The sequence below is a fragment of the Struthio camelus genome, chromosome 5 (genome assembly GCF_040807025.1).
Source record: "Struthio camelus isolate bStrCam1 chromosome 5, bStrCam1.hap1, whole genome shotgun sequence".
Classification (NCBI taxonomy): Eukaryota; Metazoa; Chordata; class Aves; order Struthioniformes; family Struthionidae; genus Struthio; species Struthio camelus.
This window is the reverse complement of record NC_090946.1, coordinates 16,700,636-16,713,739: the sequence shown is the minus strand read 5'-3', so window position 1 is coordinate 16,713,739 and position 13,104 is coordinate 16,700,636. Positions and strand designations below refer to the sequence as shown.

The following is a 13,104-nucleotide window of genomic DNA, read 5'->3' as shown; positions in this document are numbered from 1 at the left end:
AAACAAACAACCGTTTTTCAGCAAGTCAAAATAAAACTATTTATTGAAAAAAGAAAAAGAAGAAGCATGCTTACACTGTTTTTGTTTGTTCCCATTCACACACAGGAAGACACATCACATACTGCTTTTCCTGCCGGCCCATGTCCTTGTTCTGTTCCTAGTTTCTGTCTGCCTTTTGTCCTTATCTGTATTGCTGTTTTACAGAATGAACAGTGAGAGCACAGGAGAGTTGATTTCTCCATGAAAAGCAGCCACCAGATACTGGGAAGGGGTATATTGAAAAGAAATATTTGGATGTCTTTTGCTCAAAAATGTTTTACAGTGGCAACCCACTCAGCCTGTGGGGCTGTGGTTATCTCTGTAACTATTGCTTTGAAAGACACCATCCCTGGCCCAAAGGATAATGTGATTCTTTACTTTTCCCAGCATGTGTGTGCAGTGATCGCTGAGGGGGATCACTGGAGGCTGTCCATGCATTAATCATAATCATCAATGCTGCATCAACAAGGCATGCGTCTCGCCACTCGGCCTATTCGTGAGAAGCAGCAGGTAGGCAATGGTTCTTCTCCAAGCCCAACTACCGACCTGCTGTGTCGCCTCTGGCGGGTTACTTCATCGGAATTGGGGATGGGGAAGAGAGCGCTACTTGCCTTCCTTTTGAAATAGACTTACATGAACGTACTATGTGGTTTTTACTGTTCCTTTGCAACACAACTGTAATAATTTTCATCAAGATATAGGTTTGCCAGATGGGAATTTTTTGTATGAATTCTATTTTAATTTGACCACTTACAATTCACTATCTACATAAATGGCAGTTCCCAGAAAGGAGTATTTTTAAAGAGAACATGACTAATAACAGACTACTACTATATAAACAAAGGTGAAAAAACGGTCAGGTTAAATAGATGCAATCTCCTTTGTTTCCCTTTCTTCCAGAGTGAAATAAGACTGCTAGGCTTTTAGTTTGCTGTTTTATATAAGCACACGTCTTTGGGAAGTCATTTCTAGAACACTGCCTTCTGATTCCTAACAAAGGAATACCTTCAAAGACAGCTGCATAACAAAACCCTGGCAATTGAATATATTTTACAATTTTTAGCATGCATGGCTGAAGAAAGTTCTTCTGCCACATGCGCGTATGTCCTTCAAGTTATGTCATTGTAGGATTCTAAGTGTTATATCATTAACATGAAAAACAAAAGCTATCATTCAGTTAGGGCCGGATCAACATCCTAACAGCAACAACAGAGGGAGCCCCATTCATTTCAGGTGGCAGTAGATCAAATCTTTCATCATCAATTAGATTAAATCACATAGTGCAGCTGAAGACAGACCCTGGCAAAAGCTTTTGTGCTGTGAAACACAGAGAATACTTCAGAACAATTTACTAGGAATATTAATTTGCATTTTTAACATGTCTGAAATGTTCCCTCCCATGGAAACTAGTCACTACTATTTGTCAGAGAGATATCACTTGCTCTTAAAAACTCTAAATATAAGCAAAGTCTATGGGAGGGCCTCTGGCATGGTCTGGTGGGTTTATAATGAATCTTTTAGAGACTCCCTCAGTGCTGCGTAGATAGTTAAAAGCTGTTCTTTAAAATGCGGTAACAGATTAATTTTATACTGTCTCTCTCTACCATACAATTCTGTTGTGCTCATCCATTTCTTAAGCATATCTGCTTAGCATACTGGAAAACAAAAACTCTACAGATTTTTGGCCCACAAAGAGTCAGGCATTTGCATTAATAAGCTGCAGACAATACGAGACAGTAAGACGTGCTCTTCTGCCTAATCTGCAAGAGTAGAGCTGAATTCTGGTCTCTCTTGCTGGTAGTGACATGCCACGCAGAACTTAAAACCACAAGTTAATTTGGAGCTACAAGCTATTAATTAGCTTAGCAATGCCATCCTTTCTGCTTACACAGAGGTGGAACAGGAAACTAAAGCTCTGTCACTGCATTCGAGAGTGGAACTTCAGAGCATAAACAGAGGGCAGAGTACAGCTGAATCAGGCTGATCTTCAGCACAGGTTTTGCCTATGTATCCCAGGATAAGGTTTGTGCTATTGTGGCCAGAATTGTGGCTAGCCGGATTAAAGATATGTCTATTTAAGAGAAAGAGACAAGGTTACTACTACACTGATCCTTCTCTGACCAAAGCTACGCTTGAAACAACTGCAGGCCGAAATCTAACAGGCAACTTCTGTGCCCATCGTTCCACTTAATAGATGAAGGATGTCTGGATTTAAGGATTTTGAAATTAATGGATAAGGAAACACTGTTCCATTGGTCGGGTGAATAATGAACAAAAGGTAACAACATCCAAACTTATAAATTACCCTAGGATCTAGGAGAATGAGATTGAAGTCTTATGCTACCTTTAGGCTATCTAGAAGTTAGATATTAGCCTAAGCTGTCTGTCTTCTCTGGAAAATGATGGGGCAAATACAGGTATGGTTTAAAAAAAAAATACAAATGGAAAAATACAAAATGGACAAATACAGGTAAGGTGAACCTTAGATGAACCACTTGATAAAGTGCATACTCTTCACAGCACATGATAAAACACAAAGTTTGTGCAGTACTCCTAGCTCTGTACCCTGTGCACAGTGTTTTAACAGAATGCAAACATAAGATGATGTTAAATCTCTCGGATTTTTAGTCTAACATCATGCAAAATTTGAAATTCTTAGAACAAGCTTAGACAGAGGATGCCTGGGTCTGCCATTATTCATTTAGCTGCCTTAGGAATTGAAATCAATATTAGAGTGTACCTGCACCAGGGCTGTGCACAATCCAAAGATTCCCACTGCTAGTAAGTTTTCCTGGAGCCATATTTTCACTGTTTCATAGCAAGGCTGGAAAAAAAGGGAATGTTGTATTATTCATAAACACATGGCTCTAATTCCCTGAAAATAAGAAGACAGAAAAGAGCTATGTCACACTAAGTTGCTAGGTAGCCTGAATCGTCATTTCAGCATTGTAGCAAATACGATGCATGTCTAGGCTGAAGCTTGACCATGGAATATTAATTGTAATGACACAAAGTGCACCTCCAAAAGGTTAACCTTCAGCAAATGGAGGTTAAAGGTTACCTCCATTTAATCGGGTCAATATTTAAAAATAAGCAAGCAATGGATTTGGGGTATCTATCTTCTAAGAGCCAACTGTGAGCACCTCAGCATTTCAAAATGAGTCTTTAATTTTCTCATTTTCCCTATGTTTCAGGAAAAAATAATTGTTATTATTACATAATATACAAAAAAAAAGAAAAAGAACCCCGAAGGCGCTAGTGAGAGCTGTTCAGTAGATTCTTCTGCCGTACCAGTTCATATCATTTTCCATCATTTCAAATTGCAGTATGGGAGCGCCTCCGTTATTTTCTTCCTGGTTTAAATTCTGCAGTAGATATAACCTCGTGTTCCTGGCCCAGTCTTGGGGAGGGCTGGAACTGGCCCGAGTGGAACCTTTCTTTAAATAATGGGCTTGCAGACTCATTTCTCCCCCTCTGTAAGACAACCTTACAGTACTATGTGTCCTGTAAATGTACATGAGCATGGCTGTTTAGCCTTCAGCTAGTGGTTTTCACTAAAATAAAATAAATTTCTAAATTAAATTTCTAAATTTATTTTTCTAAATAAAAAAGTATTAAGATCCCCCCCCCCCCTCCCCCGGAAGATGTGGTTTTAGCATGGGAAACCTGCACTGATCATCTGGGTACCCAGGTTAAAATAAGAAACAAAAATTCTTCAGTGCTTAAATTAAAAATTTGATTTGGAGGTACTCTAGAGATAAAAGGGAGCCAGGCTTGGTTGGAGCTCAGCTGCAGCAAATTCCAGTCCATGCATATGAAATCTCATTAGAAGGTGGCCGAGAGAGCTCGCAGAGCGTCTTCCTTGCAAACCACAAGAATCAGCAAAACACCATTAATTCCACTTCACTAGCTGGCCTTGCCCTACATCCCTCCTGGGTAATTACGCTACCTGTAATTAGCAAAAAGAATTGCTGAGCTTATTTCAGACAGGAATATAGACTTTGACTATCTGCTCTGGAATGATCCTGAGAACATGGTAGGGAAATCATCCCATTGAGTTTTGAATGTGCTTACAGGGATGTGCAGAGATGCATTGCAAAAAATGCTGGGCTTGAAGGGGGTTGCTGAGGTAGTTCAGTGGGGCAGTTCCCTCTCTTGTACTGCGCAGGGAAAGTCCCTGAACCAGGAGTCCTGGTGAGAGCAGAGCACCGAGGCTCACACAGCCCTCTTGTCTAGTGACTGCCTGGGCGACCCAGAGCTGCTGTTACTGGATAGTGCTGCAGGGCTTGTGGTAAGTGTGCGGATAAGCCGTTTGCCTTCATCCCTACCTGCCTCGCGGCCCAGTATGAGCCTTCTGAAACCACCTGATTAAAGATGATACAGGTTACAACTCAGTGTATCTGCATAGCCCTACAGGTGACTAGCTGCCTGCCTGGACCTGTGTTGCAGGATTGCAAGAAGGCTGCTCAGCTGCTGCTGGAGCTACTCACCGCTTTCCACCAGGTCCCCGGGGAGTGGAGCCCACAGTTCTCGCTGAACTCTAAGCAGCAGGAGTCTGGCACCCGGGTTGTGTTGTACACTTCAAACCAGTCGGTATAGTTGGAGACTCCACAGCATCTGAACTGGAAAAAGAGGAACCAAGCAACACTGTAAGCATGCTCTGTTGGTGATTCCTACTCATTCAGAGGAAATGGAAGACTCTTCCCTGCCTCATCTAGTGCATTCTTATTACTTTAGCTGGGCCATGAGATTTTAAAGGAATATAGTATCTCCTCAGCTTTACCTAGATAGACCCTTACCCACCTCTTTTACCTCTTGTAGAATACGTCTTTTTTTAAGTATGGTCTTGTACATAGCTAATGTTGAGAGAACGAAGAAGCAGAAGTGCCTTTTTTTGCCAGCAGGATGCTGCAGGAGCTGAAACAGGAAACCCCAGCCAAGTATTGAGATTAGAAGAGTCAACCTGACTCTTAGTTATTCAGTAAAAGATTTATTTCCTCCTCTTCTCTCTTCAGCAAAGTTCCTTAACGTCATCATCTGATACTCCTAAAAAGTGGTGCTTTAAGTGTATATACGCAGTGAAACAACATACAATGACTACATTAGTGCTGAATTAGATTTCTTATATTTCAGTAGTGGAATGGAAAGCACAGGAAATGTACCTAACACTACAGGGAATGGCTCTGTGATCATCTTTCCTCTCTGGGAACTTGTTTTTTTTTTTGTTTTTTTATCCTGGGCCATTCCTATGGTACAAAATAAGCTAAGATTCATTAGCAAATAGATATATAAACCATCTGTCACTCCTGTGCTAAGTCAGAAAGTATGAAACTTGTAAGTATTTAGAAACTTTAGCACCAGTGAGTAAAACAAGATAGCCTACGTGGATTTATAAACATCAGGCTGCAGAACTGCTCTGTAATAGTGGCAGTACTTCACACTTTCTCAGATCCATGCCAGCCACACCTAATAACTTGCCAAGTTCTTATTTTTTAAACCTGATGTTATATAAGCATGTACAATATTTTTCACAGCCATACACAGAATATTTGTCTTGCGTGTAAAGACTTATAATCATACAGATTCTGCATCACCAGGACCTACTAATAGGTAGGTAAAGACCTACGTCAGATCCTGATATGGGAGAGTTTTCTGTAAGTATAGTGGTTTTAGGGTTTACTTGCATGGAGAGCAGAGCGCTCAGGTCTTGTAGCACTCACTGGAGAAGATCAACCGTTCAAGGCCAATAGAGGGCAGAGGTGTCACACGTTGCCTCGCATCCCAGGCTGCTGCAAGCACTCACAGCAGGTAGTCAGATAGAGATGTTTCAGTGCTCACAGCACAGTATTTTTCTTGTGCCAAGCAAAAGTCAGAAGCCTTTGCTGGAGCAGCATACCTTCCCCTAAAGTTCTGCTCACAATCCTCTGATTTGGTCTGTGGCAGCAGTCGCTTGCGAGTGTTTGATTTGGGAGTTTACAAGCTACATTTTCTACAAAAGGACTTGTAAGGAAAAAAGTTTGTGAATTTCTGTTATTATTGTTCCTTTTATGTTCCTGCATGCAAACAGGGATTGCATGAGTAGCAGGACCCAAAGCGCTTGGGAGCTATAGGGAACAAATGCCGTGCTTTTGAGGAAAGAGGGTTTATCTAGAAATTTTAACAAGAAAGTCTTGCAGGCTGTCATCACTAGTTGATCAGTCAGAAGGCAGAGCTTTTGATAGAGAGTAAGAAGTTGGTACAGGCAGAGTGGAAAGCGTAAGCCTTGAAAATGTAATTCACCATTGAAGTAGAGGGGCAAGGGCTGAGACATTTGAGTGACATTCTGGCAAGATGTAAGTGACAAGTTTGCACAGGTCAAGACTAGCCCCTTCCCCTCCATAACATTGCACAGCTGAGAGTCTCAAGGATGTCTGACAGGCCAGCAAGGATGAAGACAAAATACAAGTTTTGTTTTTAAGAGCTCACTAACAGTGTTGAGGACAGCTGTTCCAATGGGCACAGGAAGCAGAAAGTAGCTAGGAAGTGGTGTAGGATTGGGACTCCGGAGACTGTAAAGAGCACATTTCCGGTAAGCCTAAAGGTGGAAATGGGAGGGGATGCAGTTGCAAAGACAACCTGAAGTGGGCTAAATTGGGCCGATCTTGGCCCCACATTGCCTGCCCACACGGATCCTCAGTGTAGTGTACAAGTGCAGAGGATTAAATGCTGATACTTGCCTGCTACTGCTGGCTCACAAAGCAGACCTAGCAATGGGAGAAAGGACTAAGAAGCACAAGGGTGAACAAGAATGAAGCAGTGTGGGAATCAGTAATCCTAGGAGTGGAGGAAAGGTAACAGAAAATGAGAACACATGAGAAGAGATGTGGAAGACAAAGAAAAGATGAGTAATGAAATTCAGCATTTAGTGAAGACCAGGTGGAGGGAAAAAGCATCTCTAGAGGCACTGACCCATGGCAGAAGCTCAAACACAGAGGCAAGCACCAGGGAACAGGCGGCAGTGGGTTCCAATAGGTCCCCAGTACAGAATCAGCAAAGTTGAGAGCCAAAAAACAGATAAACTGAGGGCTCAATAAACTCAGGGACTTTAGTATGGAGGCCCAAACAGAGAACAGTGAGTGTGGGGGCTGATTTTGGATCTTTGATAAGCACCCGATTTATCCTGTGTGCACGAAGCTGAACGATCAGAAATAGCTAGATCCTTCAGAGAGATGAGGAACTAACAGAAGAAAGTATGATGTTAAGGATGAAAGGAGAGCTAAGAGGCCTTTCTTGTGAGATATGAGAGAAACAATCTCTTTTTAAAATATACAGGGTTGCTCAGCAAGGATAACTGGGAGACTGTCCTGTACTTGGAGGACAGAGAAAGCACAGATCACATGGAAGAAAATACCTGTAACTAGCAGTTGGCTGGAGCCAGTTATTATTTAAGACTTTCTGTTCTTCACAAAGGCTGATATTTTGTCCTGGCCGGAAAGCTAAGCTGCCTGATCAGCATAAAGCAATTGCAGACTTGAGTCTTGGAAGGTAAGCTACAACCACGTTCACTTTATGGGTCACGTTTACAGTTTTCAGTCTTCTAGCTGTTCCTTTCACTAGTTAGCAATGAAATTAGGCAAGGCTGCCTAATTGCTTAATTTTGTCCCTAGTTTCAACAGGCAGGATAATGTTTTCAGAAACAATTACAGGCTGTTAGTACTTTACTTTTATCCAGACTACCACACTTTAAACAGGGGTACTTTCAGAAGATGTCAGATACTGTCTTTTGAATAGCAGTACCCTGAAGACACCTTGACTTGGACAACCCGCAGCACTTGATTCTAGCGCTTGCGGCTGTGAAAGAGCATGCGTGGGTAGATGAAATTGTGCCTGCCCACTTGAAGGAACACAGGTACTTATGGGATAAGGTGACAGTTGGGTAGTAGTTCTGGAGGTACTGAGAGTCATTTGGGAAGAGTTGCTCAAACAAGCGAAAAATTGTCAAAATACCTCTGAGTAGCTAAGCTCTTGTTGCTGAACATTTCTAGGAATACTGATGATACTCACCTGTTTGCTTCATTTGTTTCACGTGGGAGGCTCTGTCTCCTGAAACGTCAAAACACATTTCTTTCCTCCTTTGTTAAAGAAATATCAATCTCTTTATTTATTTAATCTATATTGGTTACCTGCTGGGGGTAGGGAAGGTTGGGAAGTGTGGAGTCGGCTCCCGAGAGCTCCGGACAATTAGGAGCTGCTCAAGTGACGTTGCGGGCTGAGGCCGTGTGCTGAGGAGGGCTTTCCAGCCAGATAGCATCAAACGGCACGGAGGACTCTGGGCTGTATTTATGGGATGCAGCGCTGCTCCCAGATAGCTTTATTTTTGTGTTAACAAGCAATTGCTGCTCTGGCGTGGGATAGCTAGAGCTGGTAATTAATACTAAACAAAATGTTTCTATCTTGTTGCAGTGGAAGCATACAGAAGAAGAGTTAAAATGTTGTATGTCTTTTACTGGCTACAGTAAAATATGACCCACATATTTTCTTTGCTAAATTCTTGCCAAAATCAGCCAGGTTGGGACAGGGCTTATGAATAAAAATTAAATCCACAGATACTGAATCCCTGTCTTGGACAGGTTTTTAGCAGTTACAGTTTTTCTGGTATCATATGACTGTGAGGGAGACTTAGGGACATGATGCCTTGTATATATCTTTTTCATCCATCACTGTGAAAAGCGGTGAATAAGATGGTTTTAATTTGAAATCATGTAATATTTAATGGATGGTTTGGATTACTTCAGCAGTAATCCAAAGTATGTTTTAATCTAACACAGAAGCAATGACGGGGTGGGGGGAGATTGGGTCAAATTTTTCTCTCAGTTACAGTGGTCTAAGTAGACATGAAAGGCATTATACAGCAGTGAAAGAGAGCTGAATCTGCTCACTTCAGTGAAGCTAATGTTTTTTCTACATCCCTCTCAAGTTACTCACTGGTTAGTTAAAAGGAGAAGTGTTCAAATATTGATCACAAAGATGTTGGTGACGAAGCAGCATTTTAAAAATTAATGCCCATTTCTCATTTCCTAATGGTCTCCACCTGTAACTTTAACCAGTCCTTGTTGTTAAGGAGTCTAATGCAGCTCAGTGTAACTTACAGCCTAAAGTATTAGAATTTTAGTCACGTTTAAAATAACTTTGTGTGCTTTTGTAGTCCTCAGTCATACTGAATCTCCATTCAGAAAGACAGTGAGTTTGGTCAGCTGAAGGTATTTAAAAAAAAAAAATAAAAAAGATATTCCAGTTTGAAACAGCTCCCTGACCTAGAGGCTTAACACTTCTGCTAGAGGAGTCTAATGCTTTTCCTCTAACATGCATTGCATGTATGCAGCAGAACCCAACTGCTCTATTGGTAGTCTGGAAATATCAGTCATAGACTAAAACCAGAACCTTCTCCCTAAACATGGAGCTGACGGTCCCTGCTGTTTCTGTGTTCCCAGTAATGAACTGTAGAATGATTTTCCCCTTTTCAAGAGAAGCAGATGTGATTTCTCAAGGTACAAGGCTGCAAAGAAGTAAGCCTCCAAATGAGAGTAAAGAACACAAAAACAGTACTTGTTATCCTTTCTGCTTAATTATTCTGGGATTCCTCCCCTTCTACTCTGAGAAAAAGAAAAAAAAAGAATTTGATCATGTCTGTCAAAGGTGCTCAGGGCTTTTGCGCTCGAAGAAGACAGACATACAATCACCACCATTCACAAGTGAACGCGTGCACTGTGTATCCATACTGCCAGTTGAAACTCCCCTCTCATTTGTGATCCAGCAGTCGCACAAAAACCAAATGCTACCTGCTAAATGTGCTTCTGTTTCTGGGAAAACTGTTTTTTTTTCCTTCTTTAAGCAAAATAGAAGCCCTTATTCTGTTAGTTGCTATACACTGTCCTATTTAGTAGATTCACGATGGGGATGGTCTTTGTCTAAGCTAATGGCAGGAAGAGTGAAGACCTATGCCAGAGCTTAGATCCCTGGTGTCTACGCCTAGTGCTTTAATCACAGCGCAATCCTTCTGCTCAAGCTCTGAATGACATTTTTCCAAAGAAAAGGAGTGTGAATGCAGAGGGGAGGAGGAGGAGGAAGACTCATTAACATTGCTGCTACTGTCGTGTTTTGCTTTGTGTTTTGGGTTTTTTTTTCCTCTGAGGCTGCTGTTTTCCATCCATGTGTAGACATGGCTCATTGCTCAACCAATGACTGATGTCTGTTGGCTCCATTAAAAAAGTCAGTGCTGAGACATTCACCTATATAGCCGTGTGATTAGCTCTAATGAGGGGGTCTTTTGCCAGAAGTCTCTTAGGAACCAGAATGAAAACAGCTGGGCTGGGACCTTCCTTCCTGGAAGTCCCCTGGATGCTCCTAATCCCCCTATCAGTGATTGCACTCTACTGATTAGGGATGTAAGGAGTAACAATTATTACTGAACACAAAAAAAAATAATACTTGCCATTTACATAGTGCTATTCAACTGCAAAGTGCTTTGCATAATTAACCATGCTGGGATTGCTTTCACTGCACCACTGCAATAGTCTCTTGCTGAATAGTTTTGAAAGATACATGTGAAAACCAACTATACAAAGCAGTAAAAATGGATCTGTGGGAGCTCTTTGCTGGTCCCCTCAGTGCCCAGCACTGGGACCATGCAGACTTTAACACTGTAATACTGTCAAGATGGCGCGTGGTAATTTCACAGTTGTCATGCTAGAAAAGAGAGTGATTTAACATGATTGTACGTGGCTTGCAAGATGGCACTTTGCTATTATCTTTTGGGGTCCTAAGAACTGCTGAAATTAGTTTCACCTGAAGCTTTTAAGACACTCATCAAACTGTAATTGCTCTGAAGGCCAGAGGGACCATTAATACAAGCTAGTATGATTTGTAGCACTACACCAGCCACAGAAGATCATCAAGTCCTGCCTCAAGCCCAAACCTGTGGCTGAACAAGATCATTTCCATTAGACAAACACCTTATCCTGACTTCCGTGAAAGAAAATCTACCATCCTTCTATATCTGCATCTCACCATCAAATATTTGTATCTTAAATTTGTAGCTCTCGGATCACACTGTGCTTTCTTTCCAAAACTTACAGAGCTATTCACTTTCAAAAACCTTTTCCCTTCCTGTCCTCTTTTTTATGGGCCGTAATCAGATCACTACTTCATCTTTTCCTAGTTAAGTAGAGATTTTAAATTTCTCACTAAAAAGTAAATTCCAGAATCCTGATTATTCCTGTACACAATTTTTGAACTAGGTCCAATTTAGGAACATCTTGAAAAAATATGGATAGGTATGAGTATGTATCATAACACCTATTTTACAGCAGGAGAAGCAGAAGCATGAGTTTTACATCTCACAAATCCTCCAAATAATGCTTTTTCCCCCCCTATCTTTGACATGGTTTTAACACTTCTTGAGATGTCACTGAAGCCTGATTAATATTTACTGCAAGCATCTTAATATTAGTAAATTCTAATAATTTTGACTAAGCAGATTTAATTGGTTTGAGGGAGTAAAACATAATATGTTTTCAAATAAGCAGTGATATTACAGATTTTATCTACATCTGACATGGCCCGCTCTTGGGCTAGAACCTCAAAATATATTTCTCTTCTAAGCAATTAATATCTTCTCCTATTGGATCATAGTATTGGGAAGATAAAATATTTAAAAAGCATTGTAAAATGCCATGACCTTTTAAAGGTAACAGGAGAAACCTTCCACATGCAGTTGTTACAATGCAGGAATAGAGAGCTTATTAGCGTGTTTGCTGCACTCGAGCTGCGCAAGTGACACACGGTGCTGTCACAGCCAACCTACTGCACTCCGTGCAGATAGCTCATACAGCCCCAAAGATGCACGACGGGTTGGGCAAGACCTAGTCTTTGATTCTGCTAGTGAGCCTGAATTTTTGATTTCCCAGACCCCTCCTTAGCAGCCTGCCTATCTGTATTGTACAGCAGAGCAGCTGTGAATCTTGAACACTGAAAGATGCATAATTCAGGATTTCAGCCCACATGGCAACAGAGGAAAGAAAGGGTAAATGAGCAGGTTTATCTTACAAAAATGTGATGGGCAGCCCATCCATCATCCTGAATAGCTCGCATAACCTTGGAAGCATTGGGGTAGGTATCATCTTTGGCCAATTTAAGACAACAGAGACAAGACCAGAGCCCTGCATGCCCGCACCATGCTGGCGCCTCTAGAGGAGAATCTCTGAGAAAGCTAAGCAAAATGTTTGACTGAAGCCAGGGCAGTAAAAGGGCTTCTTCCTAAAGCTGAAGAAAATGTGAAGGAACCCAGCATCTCTCCTCCTTCACAAAGCAGAGGAAATCAAATCAGAAAGCTCACACCTAAAAGACCTGATTAAGCTGAATATGAAAAGAGAAGGATGGAAGTAACGACACTGGACTGTAATGGGTGGTGCTTCCTCAGCGAGCTAGCCGAGGACAAAAGGAAGAAGCCAGCTGTCGAGCTCAGCATTGCCTGGCCTTATGAGGCAAATACTAGCAGAGTGTTATCAGACAATCAGAAGGACACAACGGTGGTGACAGTATAGCAAAAAGCATTCCCAGCCCATCTGTGATGCACGACAACCGACTTCTACAGGGAAAAATGTGCTGACAGTAGGAGGAGGTTGCAAATGCTATGGCCAATTTCCATGTTGACTAATTAGGGGAAACTAGCAATAGCAATGAGAGGAGACAGGACGGAAATGAAAAGAGTTTGAAGTAGTGTTTCCTTCTTAATACACTGTTGCTGTTCACTCCAGCAAAAGCTGTCCGGTTCCCTTTGACTTTAAAGAGAAGGTAGCTGCTTTTTTTCCTCTCTGACCATCTCCTTCATTCTCAGCAAGGTACAGAATTAATTGATCTTCAGGACTCAACACAATATAAATATTTAAAAGAAATAAGTCATCCTCAGCAAAGGAGAAGCAAACAAAAAAAAAGAACCACCATTTGTCACAAAAAGCTGACAGTTTGCTAATGTGCTGATTGGGTGGGGGGGAGGAGGGTGGCTTGGGATCTGGGGGTTTAAGTAGG

At 41.6% G+C, this 13,104-nt stretch overlaps 1 protein-coding gene and 1 long non-coding RNA gene across 17 annotated transcripts in view; one reads left to right on the top strand and one right to left on the bottom strand.

Annotated features, from left to right (window-relative positions):
* TSPAN4 (tetraspanin 4) overlaps positions 1-13,104 on the bottom strand; it is a 439,431-nt gene that overhangs the window by 8,585 nt on the left and 417,742 nt on the right. For 9 of the 10 annotated variants that reach the window (XM_068944743.1, XM_068944745.1, XM_009674396.2 and 6 more), the window contains 2 exons: positions 4,530-4,661; positions 2,780-2,863 (listed from right to left, as the gene is read on the bottom strand). In XM_068944743.1, the coding sequence (XP_068800844.1) occupies positions 2,780-2,863; positions 4,530-4,661 (216 nt within the window). Of the gene's footprint in view, positions 1-109; positions 194-2,779; positions 2,864-4,529; positions 4,662-13,104 lie in introns of those variants that run through there. The other variant, XM_068944742.1, reaches the window with a different exon arrangement.
* Positions 189-13,104, top strand: part of LOC104143730 (uncharacterized) — a 32,902-nt gene continuing 19,986 nt past the window's right edge. For 6 of the 7 annotated variants that reach the window (XR_011141301.1, XR_011141298.1, XR_011141300.1 and 3 more), the window contains exons 1-3: positions 189-549; positions 4,489-4,688; positions 7,351-7,563. This is a non-coding gene — a long non-coding RNA (uncharacterized lncRNA). The remainder of the gene's footprint in view (positions 550-4,488; positions 4,689-7,350; positions 7,564-13,104) is intronic. The other variant, XR_011141302.1, reaches the window with a different exon arrangement.